Source organism: Varanus komodoensis, unplaced genomic scaffold, assembly GCF_004798865.1.
Source record: "Varanus komodoensis strain SLA01 unplaced genomic scaffold, ASM479886v1 scaffold6_2, whole genome shotgun sequence".
Lineage (NCBI taxonomy): Eukaryota > Metazoa > Chordata > Lepidosauria > Squamata > Varanidae > Varanus > Varanus komodoensis.
This window is the reverse complement of record NW_025336346.1, coordinates 11,924,754-11,949,066: the sequence shown is the minus strand read 5'-3', so window position 1 is coordinate 11,949,066 and position 24,313 is coordinate 11,924,754. Positions and strand designations below refer to the sequence as shown.

General features: G+C 40.9%; 1 protein-coding gene across 1 annotated transcript in view; it reads left to right on the top strand.

Moving 5' to 3' along the window:
• Nucleotides 1-24,313, top strand: part of NUP210 (nucleoporin 210) — a 107,066-nt gene that overhangs the window by 3,320 nt on the left and 79,433 nt on the right. Inside the window, exons 2-4 of the mRNA XM_044451224.1 lie at nucleotides 11,916-12,052; nucleotides 14,101-14,232; nucleotides 21,509-21,605. Of these exons, the coding sequence (XP_044307159.1) occupies nucleotides 11,916-12,052; nucleotides 14,101-14,232; nucleotides 21,509-21,605 (366 nt within the window). The remainder of the gene's footprint in view (nucleotides 1-11,915; nucleotides 12,053-14,100; nucleotides 14,233-21,508; nucleotides 21,606-24,313) is intronic.

Below are 24,313 nucleotides of genomic sequence, written 5' to 3'. Positions count from 1 at the left end.
GAAAATAATTCATTAAAAAAGCCAAAAACAAAGTTTTGACACATTGAATAAAAACTGGAAATGAACTGACTTTAAGGAAACAGGTGTTGGGCCAGTCTCATGCCACCTGTATGTTTAAACTGTTAACTATCCATGACTGACTGACATGAGTAGATTTCGCCATCCCAGCAGAGCTCATGAATGTTAACAATTATGCCTGTGTGCAGAGCTTCCCTCTGTTAATCTTTCTGGACAATTGGCTTTTGATGTGTTTAGGAGCAACTGTGTGCAGTGCTGGTTTCAATTCTTGTCCAAGAAGCACATACAGATCTGAGTTTGCAGGCTGCTTGCTGCGCGCCCTGATTGTATCATTTTGAGTTAGACAATCAACATAATTGTATGATCAGAGTGATTCCCTGTAGAAGACTGTGAAATAGCATTTCGTACTAATTACCCTTCAGAGAACCATATGTACCTTGGTGAAGGCATTCATGTTCCTAAATCGAGAACACGCAAAGAATGGTGTTGATGAATTAGTGGGACTGAATCCTAAATCTCAAACATTACTAAGACTCGTGATGGCTCAGGAGGCTTAATTCATCCAAAGTTAAGCAACTTAAGTCTCCTTGAATCAATGGGAGAGTGTTAAAACATGTATGAAACGCTCCCGGCACCTACTACCTGACAATATTTAGGGAATGCAGGGAACACAACATAACGCAAGGAGTTCAACAGCCTTCTAAAGTGTGGGCAGATCTGTCAGGATCACTTTGTCAGAATTTTCATTGCAGATATCTAAGGTTAACTGCACTTAAACAAACATGGGGCTTTAAAAAATTAGAACCAGTGTAGTGTAGTGGTCAAGTGATCCATTTCGGATACAAGACAGGGTAAAAGTATTTTAAATATATAAGAGCTTGGGACTGGGACTCAGGCAACCGAGTTCCTTCTTGGCCATGGAGCCAACTGGGTGACCTGGGGCCAGTCACAGACTTTCAGCCCATGGCGTTTGTTTGTTTGTTTATTTAAGGGTTTTCTACACTGTCTGCATTTCTAGGAAGTCTCAAGATGGTTTACAACAGGTTGTTGTTGTGGGGATAAGACTGAGAGAAGGGAGCAGAAAGGGGTAAGCTGTTTTGAGTCCGTAAGAAAAAAATGATAGAAATGAAATAAATAAATAATTCTGAATTTGGTACAGCTATAGGAACAGGATGCTTAAACAGACATCCTCAAATATCGTCCAAAACTGTAGATGTGTAAACAATGGCAATCGTATGAGTTGCTTATATTAATCTACTTTGTTTTCTGCTTTCCCAGAATGTGAAGTCGTATAAATTTTTCATAGATCCTGAAGGAATGTTCTGGAGATTTAGACAGGTTAGATCTCTGCTAGTGTCTAAGTGAAGCAAAAACAGATTCACATATTCAGGGATCTCTAGAAGAATTATAAATTTACTCTTTTCTAAGGAGAATCCCCATACTGCTAGACATATCTGCTTTGGTATTGCAATTCTGCCTTTTTGAAGCATAACCCTTTTCATATATAGTTAAACTATAGAATTTGTTACCACAGGAAATGGCGACGGCTGCCAATCTGGATGGTTTTAAAAGGGATTGGACAGATTCATGAGGGAGGACGATAGCAGCAGCTACTGCCCTTGCTGGCCATGGGCTACCTCTTTTCCCAAAGATGACATGCCTGCGGACCCCAGTTGCTGAGGACCTTGAACAGAAGTGGTTTGCACCCACCGAGGGGCCCTGTGGGCAGCTGGTTTGCCCCCATGTGTACAGAGTGCTAGACTAGATAGACCTTTGGTCTGACTCAGCATGGCTTTCTTATGTTCTTACGTATTTGACAGAACATCAGTCTTCAAAACCACTAGTTGTATTGTTGACCTTTAAGGTAGCTATGTACCGATTTGTAGCTAGTTTTAGTTATTAATGTTGTTAGAACACAACAGAAATACATCCCAGAGGAATAGTTTCTACTGTGTCAATCAACTCAAAGCTCTGTTCACTATTTTGTCCAGATGTTCATTGCTTCTTGGTTTGGCATTTTGCTTATAAGCATTCAATAGGGTTGCTTAAAAGGATTTGCTGCATAGGAGGAAAAAATTTAAACAGGAAGTAGAGTTGCATCAAAAGTATTTTAATCTTCTATTCTCTGTGTAGCAAAGAAAATGGAAGTAAACATTTGAATGTGGCTTTTAAAAAAATTGAACACTGGTATATATTTATATTTTCATCTGAAACAATTAACTATTAAAGGCAATCTTTTATACATCTCTACTTAGAAGTAAGCCCAATTTATTTGTTTCATTAATTTCTAAACTACCAATAGCTGAAGCTCTCTTCAATAGAACTTACCCCAGGTAAGTTATTTAAGATTGCAGCCTAGGTCAGTACAGTGAATTTATTCCGTATTTATTTATTGTTATCAATTATGCTGTTTAGTCTTGAAACGGCCTCAGCTGATCAGAGGTGCTTCAGTGGGAGAGGGAAAGAAGCCAATGTAAAATATATTGATTTTCTCTCTCTGCTCTTCGCTAAACTCTTATCTGAGGTCACTTTGAGACCTTAGAAAATTAGCTGGTGTAGATCTTTCTGAGCCAGCAACATGATGGGGAAGTGGGCTATGGATCCCCAGCTCCACAATTTGAATGATTTTTTGATCTTGGAGCAGGAGATCTGAACAGGAGGAGGCTATAGGAATGCTCTGTTACTTGCTCCATTACAGCATATTATGTATTTGGGCAATCTGAAGATGGCGATGGAGCAAAAGAAGAAAATGGTGACAACCTGAGTTGTGAAGAAAAGAGTCTATAGCAACATGTTCCACTAAGGCCTTCATAAATGTCACCATTTGAAGCGAATCCTTCAATTTCTCTAAAGTTTTGATGTGGTTGGCTTCCAAATAGCTTACTTTACCAAGCTGTTTACCCTGTAGTTACCCAGTTGAATTTCCTAGTTCAGGATACTGGGCTTCATTGTTGCAAGGTACAGAGCTAGGATATTCACTCATTTTGACTTGTCTGAAGGGGAAGAGAGAACAAGTTACAGAGTATTCCTGTTCATCTTAAAATGATAACCTGAAACACAAAAGTTTTCCAAGTAAAACATTTAACTTTTTTTTTTTAATTTGTGGGAAACTTGTTAAAAGTTCAGAATGAAAACCTTTGCTATAGTCTGTATTTCTCCATTGTTTATTTATAGTACTCTTCATACGCTTAGACTTGGTAAAGAACTTCAGCTGAACTTTTGCCCTAACCTCACAAAACGAGAACTATTGCTGTCTGAGCAGCATGCCATTATTTTGTTATTTTCTGAAACAGTTTTAGCAATTCTCTGGAGCAGCCAGCAGATAATAACATTAGGTAAATAGAAGCCAAGTTGCACCCTTGGACTCCGTGGTCTTTCATGTTTGTTCATTATGTTTTTGTACCACTCAATGGCCAAAGTTCTCTGGGTAGCTCATAAGAATTAGAACTTCAGAGACAACATGGTAAAGCAAACATAAAGCCAACTGGGTGACTTTGGGCCAGTCACAGACTCTCAGCCCAACCTACCTCACAGGGTTGTTGTTGTGGGGATAAGATGGAGTAGGAGATGTAAGCTGCCTTGAGCCCTTTGTAGGAAAAAGGCAGGATATAACTCACAATATAAATAAATAAACATACAGAAGTTAAAACAGCTTTGAACACCTAAAAGTAACTCGCAACAACATCAGAGTTCACTCCGGCCTAGGTTGGGATGGTGGAAATGGTCAAACCCACTTGAAGGGCACCAATTTGAAGAAGTCTGGCTCAGCATTGTGTGAACCATACCCTGACTGCATGAACTCCCGATCTGCTCTCTTTGTCTAGGTCATAAGGTGATTGAAGCAGTTCATTTGTTTTTCTGTGTACCACAATTCAGTGTTGCAACCAAACTCTGCATTGTGCTTAAATTAACTATGGCTTATTAAAACAAGATATTCTCACCTTCTCCTTCTTTAAACTGGCTTGTTTCAGTAAACTGTGGCTGAGACCCAACCTTCAACAAATTCACACATGGTCAGGCATGGGGGGAGAGAGGGAGGGAGAGTCAGTGAGGGTAACTACATTGGGCTTCCAAATAGAGATGGAGTAGATGTTTGGGGAAGAGTCTGTGACCCCTAATTCTTAATCCCATCTCAAAGTATCTTTCCTTATGTTTCAGGAACACTAAATATCTGATTGGAGGCTGGGCATGGCCACAATATTTTAAATTTCTCTCAGAATTCTTTCTCTCATTCATCTTATGCAAAGTAACTTTCCCCATGCAAATACTCTTTCATTTCCTCCAGAGCTATCTTTCTTTTCAACTGAAGGTGGCCAAACTTTATCATGTCAACTTTTTCATGCTCCAAGTGCCAATTAAAGGTTCATTTCTTTTCAAGCCTCCCCTAATTTAATGGGTTGGCCTGTGGGGGATCTGATGAGGCCAAGGACTTAGGGACACAGATTAGAGTCACTCCCCTAGAAGTCAAGGAGCTCTTCAGGGCACTGGACATTACAAAGGCACTAGGTCCTGACAGGTTACACCTGAGAGTACTTCAGAAGTTGGTGGAGGTTCTCTTGCACCTGCTGGCCTCCATTTTTGAGGCCTCATGGAGAACAGGTAAGGTTCCAGAGGACTGGAGGGTAGTGTCAGTAGTCCCAATTTTCAGAAGGGGTAGTAGAGGGGACATGGGGAATTACAACCGGTTAGCCTTATGTCAATTGTAGGAAAGACAATGGAAAGGCTCATAATAGAGAGAGAGCTAGTGATGCTAGATAGGGAAAGGAGCTTGTCAGCCACACAACATGGCTTTGCAAAAACAGGTCCTGCCAGACAAACCTTGTGGAATTCTATGACAAGGTTTCAGGGTGGCTAGATGGAGGGGATGCAGTGGATGTGGTATACCTGGATTTCAGCAAGGCCTTTGACAAAGTGCCCCATGATATCCTGGTGGAGAAACTGAGGAGTTTTGGGATACACCAAAGCACTGTACGGTGGATTAGGGCATGGTTGACTGACCAAAAGCAGAGGGTAACCATTAGTGGGGAATCGTCGGTATGGAGGCCAGTGACAAGCGGGGTCCCCCAGGGCTCTGTCCTGGGGCTGATCCTGTTTAATCTTTTCATTAATGACATGGAAGAAGGGGTGAACAATCTGCTGATCAAATTCGCAGATGATACTAAAATGGGAGCAGTGGCCACAACTGAAGAGCAGGTACTCCAGATCCAGAAGGATCTGGACAGACTGTGGAAGTGGGCAAGAAACAACAGGATGGCATTTAATGTGGATGAGTGCAAGCTCTTGCACTTGGCACATAGGAATAGGTGTCGTAAGTACAGGTTAGGTGACAAGTGGCTGCAGAGCAGCACTTGTGAAAGGGACCTTGGGGTGCTGGTTGACTGCAGGCTAAACATGAGTCAGCAGTGTGATGCGGTGGTCAAGAGGGCGAATGCCACCCTTGGTTGCATATAAGGGTGGCTTCTAGATCAAGGGAGGTATTACTAGTACTTTATATGACTCTGGTGCGCCTGCAACTGGAGTATTGTGTTCAGTTCTGAGCTCCACATTACATGAAGGATATAGCCAAAGGCTACAAGGATGGTGACTGGATTTCAGGAAAAGCCATATGAGGCGAGACTGAAGTAACTGGGTCTTTTCAGTCTGGAGAAGAGGAGACTCCAAGAGGATCTGTTGGAGACATATAGGTACATCAGGGGGTGTCACACACAGGTAGGTAGAGACCTGTTCTGCCCTCCAGAGAGGAAGGCAGGACGTGCTCCAGCAGAGCCAAACTCAAGGAACCAAGGTTCAATTTGGATGCCAGGAAGTTTTTCCTGATAGTTAGACCCCAAGGGTATGGAATGGGCTTCCACAGGAGGTGGTTGAAGCCCCATTGGTGAGGGTGTTCAAAGATAAACTGGACATGCACATGGTAGGCATGTCATGTGCGGAGCCAGCTGGAACCGTGGGTCAGACTAGATGGCCCAGGAGACCTTTCTTGACTCGCTCTGTTTGTAACTATGGTTTTTGTTTTATCATTGATTTTAATATTTTTATAAATGGTTAATATTTTAGGGTTTAAAATATTAAACTAATTTAATATTTAGCTATTTGTATTCAGTGTACATCATACTGTATTTTGTCAAGTGCTTAGTGATATGTTTAAAAACATCCAGTGGGGCATGGATCTGTTAAGAGAGCAAACCTAGACGGATTCTTTTGATTGCCAGCTCTTGAGATTGGAAAAGTACGGAAGCCTCGTGCTATGGATCTGTACTTGGATCCTCCTCACCCTCTCTCAGCCGGCATGCAAGAACAACCCAGAGTAGAGATAAAGAGGGTGTCCCAAAGAGGAGGAGAAGAGTTCTGGCAGGATATTTCAGCCTCCTTTCCTCCCCATCTGAGGGACCTCAGCTAGGTGGCCTAAATCAGCCATCTGTCTGAATGGTGGGGTGGGAACAATGAGGAAGAGAAGCTCAGCTCTGTGCTTTCTCCTGTCTTGCATAGCATGCCCATAATCCCTACAGTGAACGTGCTTATTGGATTGTCCGTACATTAAAGAAACCAATAATTTTTGCAAACCCACAGGTAGATTGTGTATAGAAACAAGAAATGTTTCTTTTGTAAATTGACTGACTGTATGGACAGTTCTAAAGCATCTGTTTACTTCCTTGTTTTGACTCCCAGAGGTTGATTGAGAAACATTAAAAAATATTTTGAAAGCCAACTGCTTCAGGGAAGGAAGAAACATCTGGAGTTTATTCTATTGGGAGAGAAGGAAAGTCTTCTAGCCTTTTTAACCTGCGTTTGATAATTTTTGGCTGTGCTTTGCTAGGGTCAATATTTAGTTTTCAGGGAAATAAAACCTACTGGGGTATATAATGAACAATGTCCCTTGTATTATAATCCTTCTCAATGTTTAGCAGCTCTTTACTTGTTATGTGTGCTTCATTTGTCATGTGTGCTCAGAGACACTTTCACTGTATTCTTATTGGCTTGTGAAAATAATCTTCATTTTAATAATTTATTATTGTTTATTAGTATAATTATTTATAATTTTAATAATATTTTACTGAGCCTGTGCATAATTTGATTAAAACTTGCCATAGTTTGAACTGAACTGAAATGGGGCTACTGTGATTAAAAATGTCCATATAAAATGCAATGAAAGTTCATTAAATACAGGCTAGCAGTATTTTAAGACATTAACTTTCAGGACAGGAACCATGTGTATGTCTCTCTGCACTTGACCTCCGTGTTTAGTTTTGCAAGGCTCAGTAACTTTGCAAGTGCCATATGTGAGAATTCCAGGGCTATGTTATGATTTATTGTTTATCTTTAGTATCGTCAGGGAGTTGAAAGCTGCCGCATCTCTACATGCAACAAGCAGTGGGCTCTTGAGTGATTCTGAGTCCCTGCTTGTTATCAACCTTGAGAATTGAGAGAAAGCTTTATTCTCTGAGTAACAATATGGTTGATTATTCTTCTGAACATTGAATATGCTAAAACTTGCAGTTGTTGCTATTAAAGACGCCAGTTAAGCGGGGTACTAGATTTTGCCTCACAGCCACACTCAAAGAAAGAATTCATTCAAAATTAAGCCATATTTTAGTACAATGCAGTGCTCCAGGTAGTCAAAAAAACATTTGCTGTTCTTTCTTTTTAATGTGAGATAGATCTATTTCTACTTGGCAGGATAGCTAGTCAAAGGTAATTGATAATACTGTGAGGTTCATATGGTGCCATTGTGTTTGTCATGAGTAATAGGTGAAGTCGTAATTAAAAACTATGTGGCCTAGAAATGCAATAGTGTGTTTTTATTTGAAATTGGCATTGCTAAAAAGGCAAAGCACATTATATAAATGAACCCCCAAAACATCAGCATATCTGTTGGTTTCTGTAACCCCCTAATTGTGATAGACTTCAGCTGAGAATACGTACAGTAGTCAGATGCAGATTAATCAGTGAACTAGAGCAGGGTTTTTTTTGAGGTTGTTAAGTTGTTCAGAGCTTCATTTCCATAGAAAGTGGTAGAACAAACTGAGGATAACATTTCTTTCCCTGAACTATCCAAACATACAGATTTTCAACAGCATAAAATTCCTGGCTCCAACACAATATGAAGTTGTTAAATGCTAAAATAACCATATGGTTGGAAAAGAACTACACATTATCAGGTTTTTTTTAGATGCAGATCAAGATTTCAGTGGCCTGGAAAATGGAATCTTGGGCAATATATTGGTATGTAGACAGTGGGCTTACTAAAGGAAGCAATGAATGGGCAGGGAGTAGTGGACTAGAGAAGAAGTGCAGAAGACGAGGCACCACTGGGAAAACTGTATCCAAAAAATCATGGGGGATATGCTTGGCATGGGACTTGGCTGCGGCCCCAGTGGCAAAGAGGAAAAGGAAAGGGCATGGGGGAATTCAGGAAATTCCAAGTACTGATTTCAAATAGTTATTGGACACTGATGCCCAGTCAAGTTCAGTCTCAGTCATACTTTGGTACCTTGGCAGCTATGCTTCCAGCTCATCCCATCACAATAGCATCTGCAACCTTATGGCTTATGGCCATTCTGATATAGAATTCCAGTCAAACGTCTCTTAGAAGACCCTTTCCGTTTCAGTGAAATGGAATACAAGTGAGCTAATCCAATAAAAGAAAAACTTGCATGCTAAAATTAGCAATTTTATACCCCTGTCCATTGGAGAAGATCATGTGCAATACTTCAGTTGTGTAGTACAACTAATGTTTATATACTCTCCCCGTTCCAATGTCCTTCCATGATTTACAACTGCTAAAATCTTAATATGTTAGAATAAAACAACAACAGTTTGGCAATCCTGGTGATATATATTAAAATAAAAATAAAATCATTTGTGCATAGGTTTCTTCATGGAAATCTTGGCTGAGTTAGTGTATATTATCATAACCCTACCTGTGTGGGACTAAATTTCATTTATGAAAGACTGAAGAAAAGCAACTGAGTTACGTATTGATTTTATGACTAAAATACACATTCAAACCCAGCAAAAACCTTTATAGGCAATGTGATCAGCTATGCAATAAATACATTCCCCATTCAAAAAACAAAAAAGCAGACTGTATTGCAGCTTTGTTTTTTGATGAAAGAAAAGAAAGTAACTCATAAATACAGAGTTTTTCATATTTATTTGATTAAATATATGGAGATAAAGCTTGCAATAACCAAATCTTTGGATGATGTGCAATATTTTAAAACATAAAACAATGAATACAAAGAACACATAATAAAACCAAGACAGAGGCGGCAGCAAAGAGTAAAAACTACAACACATAAAACCAGAGTTAAATGAAGAGCAAAATCAAAGCACTGAGAACAACTTTTACATGCCAGGAATGCTATACAGGTTTGTACCTCATGCAGAACAGACCATGTAAATACAATATAACATCATAAACAGCATAGCATCATTATTATTATTATTGTATTATGCTGCTGTGTTTGCACAATCCCTTTGTCTTTATCTTTCCAATGCCCTTTCCTGTTTCAGCCTTCCTGTCTTTCTACGTGATGCACACACCTGCCAGCTCTACAGGCCAAATGCAGCAGTGGCAGCAGGTTTGAAGGGTATGCGCGTACATGCGTGATGCCCCCTGTAGCTGCTACTTCTGAGGCACCTTTTTCCTATCACTGTGGCAGATGTGCTGGGAACTCATGCACAGTCTCTTGCAAACCTGCCCATCAGCCTATTTGAGTCCTTCAACCAAGTGCATGGTATGTGTGTGTGGGGAAGGAACTTCATATGCCCCCCCTCAGATCCACATACTTTTTATTTGCATAATTCTTTCTTCAGTATTTGGAGCTTGAAACACACAGCTTGGTAACACTTGGACACATTTCTTTGCCATTCTGGGGACTTTTTCAGAGTTTTCACAGCCAAATTCTTCTCCAAGTACTAGTAGCAGAGCAGTAGAAACAGAGTGAGTCAGAAGGGGTCTCCCCGGCCATCTAGTCTGACTTCCTTCACCAGCCAGCTCCGCTCACGACATGCCCTCCATGTGCATGTCCAGCCTAACTTTGAACACCCTCACTGATGGGACCTCAACGACCTCCCGTGGAAGCCCATTCCACACCCTCAGGGTCCTAACTGACAGGAAGTGCTTCCTGGCATCTAAATGGAGCCTTGGTTCCCTGAGCTTTGCTCCGTTGGACTGCGTCCTGCCTTCCTCTGCAGGGGAGAACAGGTCTCTACCCATCTCCGTGTGACATCCCCTCACATACCTGTATGTTGCCAACATGCATGCCTACTACTATATTTGTCCACTAAATATATTTTCTCTACAGAGAAAGCACATCAAGAGAAAGTAAATTATGCTGTATTATGAACTATCCTAGGTTTAGGAACATTTAGGAACATGCAACATTGTACATAAATATAGTTTATTTCATTCCTGAATGCTCAATAGCCAAAGTTCTCTGGACAGTTTACAGAGATTAAGAATGTTAGCACAGAATTATGCATAATATAAACAGTTAAGCTGCATGCACAATATCCATGGACCTGATTAAAAACCTCTGAGATGCTACCAAATACCAGGAGTAGGGGAAGGCACAGAAAAGATAACAGTAGTGCCCATGGGTCTACACTAGTGAGTAGCCCTTCTCCCTGTGACCGCCTTCCAAGCCTCTCTTAGAGAAGGTGCCCGGAGGAGGTCCTTGGAGGTTGCCAAAGTAGACTTGCATAGGCAGGTGTTGCAGCTCCAAGCTGTGTAAGGTTTTGTAGGTTATGTTGGGAAGCTTATTTTTGGTCTGAGAAGCACGCAGACAGCCAATGCAAGTAGGCAAGAATTTGTGAGACCTTCCGAATCTGTCATGGTACATCTGTCCTGTTGCCACCACTCAGGTAACTGAAATAAGTTTTCTGCAGCATGGTTATTGTCTTGAACAAAACCAAACCAAAATCTTGGAAAACAGAGGCAAGTGTACACCTGAGAAGGAAACTTACTTTACCTTTGAGACACTGCCTTGCATATTAGAAATGTTTCTCTGAGAAGAGTGTGTATTGTTTTAATATCAAGTTATTATCCATATGGGATATATTTTAAGTTTATATTCTACTGTAAACTTTCTATTATTTTGTTACAATCGGTCATCTAATCAAATATATACAGCAAAAGGAACTCTGAAAGAGACTTAGAAAACCCATCTTGTTCCTTGAAGTTGCTGCATATTTTTTGCTCTTCAGTTTATCTTAGCAACAATAAAGAAAGGTTTATTCCAGAAACATTAGCTTTGTTGTCATTCTCTCTTCAATCTAATACATTCTTGGGGGGTGGGCGGGGAAGGGAATGGATAGCACATTTAGTTTGCCTCTACATACATCTGGCATTTTGAAGTACAGCACATCATCTTTGGTTTTAAATTAAAGGACTTATACAAACACTGCTTGAAACAAAACAAATACAAGTCTGTTTGAGATTTTCAGTTTAAAGCAGAAGAACCAACTTGCTTGGAGACACCTAGCTTCCTACCGTCTCCCCATCTCATCATTGGGCCAAAACTCCACAGGAGCTCAGCTAAGAGCTGAACAGTTTGCAGAAAAGCAAAACATTACAGAATTGTTTTTAGTCTATGTAATGATGGACTTGATGGTCTAATATTTGACATTGATGGCAGCTCTTGATACTGTAAAGTTAAATGTACTTTGATTGGGTTTGAAAGTAAAACAACCTTTTATGAGTGCCAGCAATTATTTTTATCTGAATTTATTAACATTTTGAAATGTTGTAATTAGGTTTTTTATTGTGTTTTATCTCATAACTGAGCTGCCCAGAGATTCTGTGGCACAACTGGGCAGCATACAAATGTTTTAAATAATAAAAAAAATTATAGTTGACTTATATTCCTTAAAATTGTTGTTGTTGTTTTAAACAGGTCTTCCACAAGACCAGAGGTTGCCAGCATAGAACCTATAGAGCAAGACAATGACCAGTGTTCACAGAGGGCTATTGTCCAGGCCCGATCATCACAAGGAACACGCCTTACAAGTATTATTTTGGCTGAAGATGTTTGTAAGTACAATAGCCCTGCCTACCCACTCTTTTTGTGTATGAGGGTTATAGATTATTTTATAATGTGTGACATCTACAGCACTGTAGGGTTAGTGTGTTTTACACCACTGCACACACACACACACACAACTGGAACATTAAGAGTGCAGTAAGTCCCCTGGTATTCAATGGGGCTTACTTCCAGCTGAGTATATGACTACAGCCTAACCGTTCAGTCTTCTAAGTGTGTGAAATTTGGAACTTGTAAGGAAAAAGAAGACTAGAATAGAAATGCAAATATAGTTCATCTTTGCCTCCTGCCATTTTCTTCCATCAGCCATCACCTTTTTACTAAACTGATTGATTTGGAAAGAAGCAACTGAATCCACCCCAAGCTTTTTTGCAATCTGATAGGAAGGCAAAGTGTAACTACAAAAACAAGCATCCTGTGGAGATAAAAGGGTAGCAACAGTTTGATATATGTTCACAAAGAGAAAAGAAATGAAGAGGTATTGCTAAGAGCAGGAAGAAGAAAAATGGCTTTTTGGTTGGTAGAGGAAGAAGAAAAGAGGTCAGGAAATAGTGTGCATTTACAGTCAAATAAGAGAAGTCTGAAAATGAAAAAAAAAACAGGTGACAGAGAAAAGTTGGTAAGACTTTAAATTTAAGTCTTTAAATTTTCCATTTAACTATATCTAGCCTGCTCACAGAATTTGCCTTGGTGGAGAAATCCCTGTGTATTGCTTGTATTTGCATGGATGGTTTGTTGGTGGAAATATGCTAAGAGACAATGGAAATATGGAGAACTGTTGAGTGTGGTAAATGTTTGCTGAGTTACTTCGTATGCCTATTGAGTATTCATCTCTGAGAATAATAGCTTAAAATTATGCACACCCATGCAGGAATATGTCAAAGTGTATTCAGTATAGCTTATTTTAAGGTAAGTGTGAATAGGATTGTAGATGAAGACAATTGATGTAGAAGATGGTTATCTGTCAATAGTATTATGATTAATGTATCACCAGAATGATAAATATTAATGACTATATGTCACATAGTTACACCAATGGTGTTTTGAGCATATGTGACACGGCCTTATCCTGGCTCATTCCACAGGTGTACTCTGGCTACAGCAAACTTAGGCAGAAGTTAGTTATGGCCCTGGACTTTTTCCATGCCCCTTCCAAATAATGCTTAGCAGTCAGTAAAACAATAAGTCCATCAAAATGCAAAAATCCATTTTTGGGATATAAGATTATTCTTTTACAGCAATTCTATATCATTTTTTTAAGTAACAGGGTTAACCTTAAATGTGGGATACATTTTCAGTGTTAGAGATTAAAAGTGGACTCTGTAAAGAAATAATAAATGGCAATGCCTCTGAGCAGGTAATGAATGCATTTTCCTTACTGTGGAGTAAACAGAAATACATCCATACATCAGGGGTGAGTGGAAGCACTGTTCTGTTCATCATTTGTTCTGGAAGTGAAACATGGCATGTGACTTGGATACAGAAAACCACCATTAGAAAGGGGTTGACAGATTTTCCTGTCCTTTTTCTTCCTTCCTGTATTCCGAACTATTTTGTGGAGCTTTGGGCATAATGGCAAAAAACAGACGCTAACACCTTCTGTCCCCATCTGTGTTTTGGATAGCTTCCTATTCTTCATCCACCCTTCTGTTGTTCAGGTGGGGTTTTTTCCCAGGATACTACCAGGTGAAGGAAGATTCAGCAATGTCACCTTCCACCATCACTTTTCTGGATTCAAGCTGTAAGCAGAACAAAGCTCATGGGAGAAAGTGTGTGGGCTACTAAAAGCTAAAACAGGAAGCCCTCTTTGCTGGATATACACTGAAAAGTACATTTGCTTCCTTCCATTTTACTGTTTCCATATTGCATCTGTTCACTGCATCTATGCGTACCCACTGCTTGAGAGATAATGGCTCATTATCTCAAAACATTTTCTCAATGACTTGTTATCTCCAAACCAGATCAAAAATTGCAGAATGAAGTAGTTTTGGAGGTTGATTAGATGAAGTAACTTGGTATTTTCTTGTATCTCATTCAGCCACTGGCCAAGTGCTTCGCTGTGATGCCATAGTTGACATTATTCATGACATTCACATAGTGTCCACGACAAAAGAGCTCTATCTAGAGGATTCACCACTGCAGTTGAACATCCAGGCATTAGATTCCGAAGGTAAGAACACTTCTGAGATATTATTACTCATTTACTATAGAACTTTATTCATGAAAGAGCCTCTCCTGAGTGCATGCAGAAGACACGCCTTTCCGCCTGGGTAGAATGACCCACAAATCCCTGTCTGGGCTTCTCAAATGCATTTTAGAATGAATTTATTCTAAATACATTATTTTCCTTTTTTATTTTAAAAGTATAGTAGTACAAATAACCAATTATCAAATAGATTTATCTCTGACATTGTCTACGCTGCTTTATTATATAAAATATAATCCAGGTGTCTCATGGTCAGTGAAATGATATGCAGCAATGATAAAGTTAAACAAGATATAAACAAGTTTACATCAAAGTTAAGGGACTGAGAGTGCAATCCTATGATTGTTTAGACAGAAAAAGCCCTACAAAGGCTGACTGGGGCATGCTGAGATATGGAAGTTCTTTTTGTTCATTTATTTATTTGTTTATTTCATTTCTATTGTTGTGTACTGAACCCACTACTAAAACACAGTAGGGCAGTACCCAGTAGTGAAACTCTTAGGGCAGTTCACAACAATTCTCAAAGTATAATAAAAGAAGATACAATCAAAATACAGATACTGTACATTAAAACTCAGTATAATACAGTGGTACCTCGGCTCACGAATGCCTTGATTCATGAACAAATTGGGTCACGAACAAACTGCTTTGGGTGGTGACCAAGATTACAACCATCTCCTGCCCACCCCCCCCCCGAGTGGGGAGATGGCTGCAATCGCAGTTCCATTCGTGCAGGGAAGGCGTGCAGGATCAGAAGCACACTGCTGCAGGAAAGACGGGAGCAGCAAAGCAGAACTGCGAGGGAGATGGCTGAGATTCCGCCTGTCTTTCCTGCAGGAGCGTGCCGCTGATCATGCATGCCTTCCCTGCACGAACGGAACTGCAATAGCGGCCATCTCCCACCCCCAGTGCACCATTTGCACCCATCCCTCCCTCCTCCAGCGTACTCGTGATCACACCCGTCCCTCCCACCCCAGCATGCTGGGATGACGGGCGTGTGCAGGCATGACAGGCACATGCAGGGATGACAGGCACGATCTCAGTTGTGCTGGGGGGGGGGGGCGAGGAGATGGCCGTGCTTGTGCTTGGGGTGGAGTGGGGGGATGGTGACATTTTTCTGATTTAAAAAATGGTTACAGAACGGATTAACCTTATTTACATTGAACCTTATGGGGAAATTTAACTTGGCTCACAACCAATTTGGGTCACAACCAGAGTCCTGGAATGGATTAAGTTCGTGAGCCAAGGTACCACTGTATTCCCATATATAAATTTAAAAAGTTTAAAATCCCAGTATTCAAAACATTAAACCTCTAAAATATTTTCAGTAAAATTAAATCTGATTGAAACAATGGACATATCCCATCACATGCCATTAAATGCCTGAGACCAGAGAACAGTTTTAACATGTTGCAAAAAAGGTGACAGTAAGAATCGATGGTCCACCCAGTCCAACCCTCGGTTCACACAGTAGCAAATTGGCAGCCTACAGGATCTCTCAAGCAAGACTCCCACCAGTCCAAGCTGCTCAGAAACTGATGTATGTAGGCAGGCCACCTCTGGTAAAGGAGGCTGCACATGGCCAGTCAGGCTAGTAGCCACTGATATCTTCTCCTTCATGAATATAATAAAATGGGGCCTGGCAAGGCTTTGTAGGGGGATCATTTCATAAGGTATGGGGGATTGAGATGCCACTTCTTGTTGTCTCTTTCCAGACCCCCCTTGGAGTTGGGCTGTTGGAGGAAGGCCCCAGATCTCTTAGGTTCTGATTGAGATCGGGAGAGGTGTTCTGTCCAGTATTGTGGTCCCAAGCTGTGTCAGGGTTTTTCAGCTAAAACCAGCACCCAGAATTGGGCACAGGAGCATATCAGCAGACAATGCAAGTGGGCCAGAATTGTTTGGTCCTTCTCATCCCCGTTACTACTCTGACCACTGCATTTTTCACAGGCTGCAGTTTCTGGACAAGGGAAGCCCACACAGAGGACATGGCAGTAATCTAAGAGATTACCAAAGCACAGATTACTGGAACTACCCAGGCAGGGACACAGCTGGGCCATCAGCTGAAGCTGGCAAAAGGCACTCTGGGGCAGTGAGGCCACTTGGGCCTAAATGGGCACAGATGGATCAACGAGAACTCCTGAGCTGTGGGCCAGCTTATTCAGGAGAATGCTACCCACCAACAGCATCTCAGTCTTGCCTGACTGAGTTTCAGTCTTTGAATGCTCATACAATCCACTGTACAGCCTCACCTGATGGGGGTGCAAAGGAGAAATAGAGCTGCATGTCATCAGCATGCTGATGGCAGCACGTTCCAAAACTCCTGATGGAATACCAGGCTTGCTGGATACAAGCAATTTTATACACAAGTATGTGGCTTGTATGCCATAATGGGCCTCAGATGGGTTGACAGCATTCTCAGGGCCAGGGTGTAGTCTAGTAGGCCGCAGACAACTCTAAATTGCTCTGCTGGGCAGCAAACAAAAGACTGAACAGAAACAGTGACATTTTGTTTCTTTGCTGCTTTCACTGCCCCACATATTCCTGCTTATAGGCAAGTGCCAGGGCTTGATTGCATGCACTATGAGCTTTCCTACACTTGTGCTCAAGCCTTCTGCTGTTTCATTTCATCACTTCAGTTCCAGAATATACAATGGAGCTATATGAGCTCCACCATAGAGAGGGGATTCAAGGACGATTATGTCAACAGCCTGCATTTCAAGAGGACCACCAACCATACCAGCTGGAAAATCCTCTAGAGTAGGGGTGTGTGAAGAATCTATTTGCAGGTGGGAAATTGCCTGGGTTCAGGCTCGGATTCCCTGTGTTTGGCTCCCCACATGAAGCCCCACATGGCTGCTAGCAGGGTTGCATGGGGCCCCGTTCCTGAAAGGCCCCAGATAGCTGCTATGCAAGCAGTGCCCCTCTTCCACATCACCTGCAACAGCCTTTGTGCTCCTGAACAAGATGTGGAAGAAGGTTGCAGGTTGTGTCAACTTGGTTCTGCCCGCATTCACAACTTCCTCCCTGCTAGCCATACATGAGAAAAAGTCCAACAATCTGATGTTTAAGAGCAGTACCTGGAGAGGCAAAGGCAAGTTGATATGGCAGGCATCGAGAATGTGTGTGCAAGGAGAGCAAGAACGCAGCTTAGCCGTTCACTCTCTAGGCTGTGTTCTTCTCCCCTAGTTAGTCCTCCTTCCAATGCCCTACCTCCTTCTACCCAGCTGTAGGTGCCCAAAATCTCCTCCCTTCCAGACATTTTCAAGCCCTAAGGTGAGAACAAATCCCTCACCAAGGGACTAATTTAAGTGTCCTGCACTATTGGTAGGGGAAGCTGCATGACATCCCTGGGAGCTGATCTGCAGGAGAAATGCCACCAGGCAAGAGCAAGCAGGAGACCGATATACCTGGGGCAAGTCAGCAGAAGCAAATGCTCAGTGCTGGTTCTAACTGACAGGACTGTCTTTCAAAGTCACAAGAAGCACTCCAACCACTCTTCCTAAAGATAAATAAGATTGCAGATAAGATTAAGAAGTGATAGAATGCTTAAGCAATATCCCTGAAAGGCTCACAGAAAGCCATAATCACTGCTCATCTAAAAGAAACCAGTGATAGGACCTGGGTTACTTTTCTTGATGTACAATCTCTGATTTTGGATTCTACAACCAAAAGGCCTTATTTGACTGCCTACTCACTGCATGTTCATAGAAGAGAATTTAAAGCAGGACCTCAGGGGAAGGGGAAATTGCAGGGAGGGGGACAAGCTCATGTGGATGAAAGTGAGATGTTCTCGAGACATTTTTGTCTCAGGTGGTTTGGATATTTCGGTTTCAAAATCAGTATCTTGACTTGAGCCCAGAAACAATTTGACTACAAATCAAGGAGAAATAGGATTAGTGTGGTATGATCTGATATCATGGGCGAAGTCTGAATTCTAGTAAAGATATTCTGAATCAATCAAAATTCTAAATTGCCTTCCAGGGCAGCCTCACATAAAGTGGATCACAGTAAGTAGTCCAGATGTGACAAAGAGCTTGAATGTTCCCAAAACAGTCATCTGTTCCAAGTAAATGCACTGGTCGTGCTGGGCTGAAGGTGCAGTGCCAGATGTTTGGGACTTCAGCTCCAGAAGCCTGTACAGCCATGGTCAGGATTGCCAGGACCTAAAACATCTGGAGTTCTGTTTTATGCTAGAATATCCAGTGAGGCAACTCAAAGCACTCCCATCGCTGAAGCCCTCTCTCAAAGACGAGAACAAACAAGAAATGAAAGGCAGTCCAACAGTTGCATTTGCAAAGATGATCAAGACCGTGGATATTTGTGATTCCTGCTCATGAATTGGACTAATGAGCATATGTGATAGTGCTGCTTTGATTTCAAGTAAATGAGCTGTCTCCGGGGTGTGTCATTCTTGCAATGCACGTGTTGTAGCAGTCCTGTGGCCAATATCACAGCAGGGGTTTTACTTTTGCTGAATCTCTGCTGCAGACCTGCAGTCTCAGCACAGCCCCAGTGCTGTGCTTTAAAAAATGGATTTGTTTTTGCTTTATATTTCAGGAGCATTGCTGGAAAATTTATCTTAGCTTTGCAATGTGAAATCATGTGTCATGAAAACAATCCATTATGATAGTACATCTTGTATATTCCCTTGGGCACTTAAATCTATTTTCTCTGTGGTACAGAGAATATTTTTAAATGTGAGGTTTTAAGATGGAAGAACAACACAGAGCACTTTATATTGCGTTTCAATCACACAGAATTGAAAAGTGTATATAAGCCCAGAAAAGGCTTGATTGCACTTCGAGTTGAACTAACACACGCGCGCGCGTGTGTGTGTGTGTGTGTGTGTGTGTGTGTTCAATAGTGCCATAGCATTTAAATTCTAGGGTTTTGGCAATGAAATATTGAATGTATTTTTCAAATGAAAAGAAAGACAAAAGTACTTTTAAAATTAAAATAGATGTGATCAAGTTCCAGCTTAAGACTAGCATTTCATTTTTCTCTATTTGTATTATAAATTATTTATCTATTTATTGCATTTCTGGCATACCTTTGGCTTGCAAGGATCCCAGGTGGCTTACATAATCCTCTTCCTCCCAATTTTATCCTTGCAACAGCAGCTGTGTGAGACAGGTTAGACTGAGGTCAGTGACTGACCCAAAGTCCCTGAGTGAACTGCATGGCTAAGTGGGGACTGGAATCTGGATCTGCTAAGTCTCAGTGAAACATTCTACCTGCTGGTTCTCTGTTAATTGAACTAGTTGGATTTCTGCCTCTGTTTTTGGTAGTGAAGAACTAATGAATGAGGTTATCCTGAAAGTATCGTTAATACAGAGAAATGATCTATGAATATTCATGGATAGAGCAACCTTATAGCCAGATCTGAGGAAGAAATAGGGGCTCTGACCTCAGAACTTGTAACTCCCACACATACCCCCAGCATGAAAGGAATTGCATGGGCTGTTTCCTGAAGTCATAAGACTGAACTTTGTTGTTGTTGTTGCTAGTCACAAAATCGCGTCCGACACATCACGACCCCAAGGACAACATTCTTCCAGACCTTTCTGTCCTCCACCATCCCCCAGAGTCCACTTAAGCTCACAGCAACTGCTTCAGTGACTCCATCTAGCCACCTCATCCTCTGCCATCCCCTTCTTCTTTTGCTGCCAATTGTTCCCAGCATTAGGTTCTTTTCCAGACTGACTGAACTTAGAGGAGGAATGAAAGGGCATTCCAGGCACATCCTCACAGCATTCCAAATCTTCCTTCCCTTCCTCTCCAAAGATCCACAGCTAGATGGCACAGCTTGGCCTGTATCTTCTAAACTGAGAATGTATGGGCATTCCTGCTGGATTGTACCCAAATATACTGAGCCTTCATCATGCAGAAATCATGCTCTGTTTTGTGTCATTTGGAGTAACACTCTGGTCCTTTACATGTCTCCGAAGAAGTAAACCCAACACTATATTCAATGGGACCTAATCCTAGGTAGGTGTGTGTTTAGGATTGTAGTCTCAGTCTTGGAGGGCAATTTAATTTTTTTGCAGTACTCTGATTTCTGGTCACATGATTTGCATTTCTAAAATTTGAGCCACACAACTGTGCCCTTCATTTCCTTCTGATCCCAAGGGATGTTTGATAGACTCAAGCATCATTCCTAGGGTAAGCAGGGTGGGGGATGAGTTCATTCTTCTTCATTTTTAAGTTCATTACTGGTAAGCAAACTATATTTGCTATTAGAATGCTGTCTTCAAATTGACACCATTGGGAGATGAAGTGTCAGTGAAGACTGATTTCATGAATGAGCAGTTAGCCTTGAATAATGATTTGAAATCCAGTTTCCTCAAACTCGTGAAGATTGATGTAATAGCTGTTAATGAATGTGCATGCAGTAGCAACCCTTGGGATTTCAGAGACTTGAACATTCCCAAGAGTTATTGCAGAAATGTAAGCAGTGGGGCTTGTGAAAGATTTCTGTTGTTGGGTCCTTTGCACAGATAATTGCGTATGAAAGTGATGTACTTGCATAAGGAATATAAAATTGGACAAGCATATTTATTTTATTTTGAAGGATCGAATTTGTTTCCACATACCACAATAGGAAAATTGAGACATTGGGAAGTATTTGTTTCCAACCCATTTATTGGTACTAGATGCATACTAGGGTTGTGATGTGCGAGATATATGGGCAGGGCATGCACATATTAAACTTCTGTGGATTTTGAAATGCCTTCTAGTTAGACTGTAGGTCTACTGAAGAAGAGTTAAATAAAACATACTTGTGAAAGAGTGTGTCCTATGGTTATTTTTCTCTTGCATGAATAACTATATGCTTATTGGATTAAAGAAGTCTCAGCTACTTTAGGTTGTTCTTCAGGCTGTTTCTACACTACTTCTAAGTTTATCCAGTTTTTATTTCAGTTCTTCATTATGAGCACTGCATTATATTTATGTATATGTGTATCTTACCCTTGTATCTATTATATCCTAGAATATTTGATAGAAAATCACTTTTGCTTGGTTTGATAAGTGCTTGGACTTTAAGGGTCTGAGCTACAGGCTGCTGCTGTCAAGGGTTTTAGTAATCCTATCCTGTTTTTAGGATATGAATGGTTCTTTTTCACATGCTGGTTTTATGTGCATTTTTCCTGCTTGTTGCAATTTCAAGCATTCATTATTTGGGTGTATGAGAATTTTGCTGCTCTGATACCTGATATTTAATTTCTTGAATTGTTTGAAGGAAACACTTTCAGCACTTTGGCGGGACTTGCGTTTGAGTGGACAGTCATGAAAGACCCAGAAATTAATGGATTCTCAGACTCCCATAATGCACTGCGGTAAGTATTGTTTAAATTATTTTGTTCATTTCTCCATGCATTTAAAGGAAATAGCTGTACATATGGCAAGTGTAGCTCCATTCTCCTGATGCTGTTGGCAATTCTTCCACCTTAATGTTAATTACTTTTGCAAGTTTTCATCTCTTTCATTCATCATGAAGATGCATTGTGCCTTCTTATTTGAAAAAAAAGATCATTCAGTGTCGCTCACAATATAAACTTCTAAACAATCAATGACTGCTAAAAACCAAGTAGGTGTAAGAAACACAGACAGCAGATGAAATGTCACAAGCAAAATAGCACCTTCTTTTTGACAGTCTCAATGCCTTTCAGGATAAAGAAGTTTTCACAGAGTAATGGGCGAGGGGCAAGGCAAGCCTTCCCAGGTCCACAACCTAAGCTCGGCCATAATAGATCATCTTGTAGCCAAATCAGCTACACCTCTGACATTGGTATGTGGGGTGAAGATTGGTATGCATTCTTTCAGTGCCCTGCTCCTTCCTCATCTACCCATGATCTACCCATATCCTGCCAGTTCTGTTTCCTAAGCTATCCACTTCTTCTCTCCCTTCACCTCATTGCCTCTGTTCCTTTTTTCCCCGATGATCCCTTTACAATTATCCTCCTTCGCTTCAGTTACTCTCAGAGACAGCTTCTTGTATCATAGTTCCACACATGTATACATGTTCCTCTCTGCACATGTGCCCATATGGATTGTAGCTAAGTGTGCTGGTGCAGAGCAGAGCCCTATTAGAAAGAGGGTTATTCCTAAAACTCTGGAGAAAGTGCTCTGTGTCTCAAAAGTTCTGAGAAGCAAGTTTGGGCAGAAGCTTTGTTTACTGTTGCTTATCTTTGTATTTTGCTTTCTTAATAATCTGTTTACAGGCTTGTCATGTGACCTAATGTTTGCCGATGTGACCAGAGCACTCAGGCATATGTTCTAGGTTGCAAGCTCCTAGGAAGAAGAGACATTTCGAAGAGGGAATCTCAAAAGGTTGAGAGCAGTTTCTGAAACTGTTGCAATATTTGCAGTTTGTATACCAGTCTTCCCCTTCCAATTCTAGTAAACTGGTTCTCAGAAAGTATTCACACTGCAGTTCCTGAGGGAGGAGGAGAGGAACCTTTAGACCTCTGGTGAGCTGCCATACATGCACTGGTAGTGTAGTGGTAAATTTTGAATTGCAGACCTCCACAGTCTTCTCAAGGAGACTGCCAAAATTGCAGGCAGTGATGCTGATCCACACCCATAAACCAGTCCTTACAGTTTTCATCTCTGCCAGGAGCAGGTCTTTTGTAAAGCTAATGGGTTTTAATTTCCTATTCAAGACCAAACCATGCAAAAAGAGTTTGTGTCACAACAGGGAGCAATATATCGTTGGGAAAAATAATTCCTCCTCTGCTTCCATGACATTTGCAGCTGCCTTCAAAGAGAACAGAGAAGTTTGAGGAGGGTGGCAGGTGACAGCCCAGCATCCCTGTGAGCCCTTGTTCCACTACATCATTCAATACATGGCTGATAGATTATGTCCAGCTTACTGAGAAATAGACTTTCTCTTGCTGATTTACAGTTAAAAATTGAAATTATCTGAAGTAGTATATATGAGTTAATTAAGTTAGATTTATTACAGTTGCATGTTCCATTTGGTGCTCTCAGGGCACTCATATGCCATTAAAAAGAAACCATAATTAAAACAGCGACAGTTCAGTAACACATGGTCCATAGCTTTAATCCACAAAGTAGCAATAAAGCAAGGAATATTCCTTGGACATGTTCTTGACCAATTTAGATAGTTCAAGGAATAAATATGGGTTCTGGATAGTGAGTCCTTTGGCAAGTTGGTGCAAATGGTAACCTCGGTAGCTGTATATGAAGAGGTTTGGCTAGGAGATACTCTTCTTTCATTGAAAGCATAATTATAATTTTATTTATTACATTTCTGTACTGCCTAATAGTCAAAGCTCCCTGGCTATTTCATAACAATGAAAACCATAAAATGCAACTTAAAATACACAATAAAATTTAAATATTTAAAACTACAGTATAAAGGAGACCTAAAAAGCAGAGTAAAACTGATAAGCACAAGAAAGATTTAAATTACAAAATGAATATTGGAAGACTAAAAGCCCAGAGAAAATAAAGAGGACTTCACCTAGTACCAGGTAAGACTCTAAAAAGTTTGTTCCATTCAGGGTGCCACAACAGAAGAGGCAGTGACCCACCTTGCAGAACAGCCACTAAGAATAATAATAGTGTCTGGGAGAAGACGATTCTCCAGCTAACTTAACCCTGAGCAATTTAGGGTTTTAAATATTTGCATCAGGCCCAGACATGGATTAGCAGTCATGCAAATGATGAAATATTGATATAATATGAACATGTTGGCCAGTCCTCATTAGCAGTTACACTGCCCTATTCTGGACCAGACTATTTTTAAAGATAGCCCCACATATCACATATTTCAACACCCTAGCCAGATGGTTACTAGTTAGGCTATCTCTCTCTAGATAAGGATGCAGTTAGTATATCAGCCTAAGCTGATAAAAGGTGTTCTGCACCACCAAGTCCACCTGGATTCAAAACACTAGCTTTGCTAGCGCTTTCAAATGCTAGCGCTTTGGTGGAGTTCTGTTCTCTCCAGAATGAGTTGTGCATTTGGATTGGCCCTCACCCAGTCCTTCATCCAGTGCCATGTGCAGGAACTGAGTCA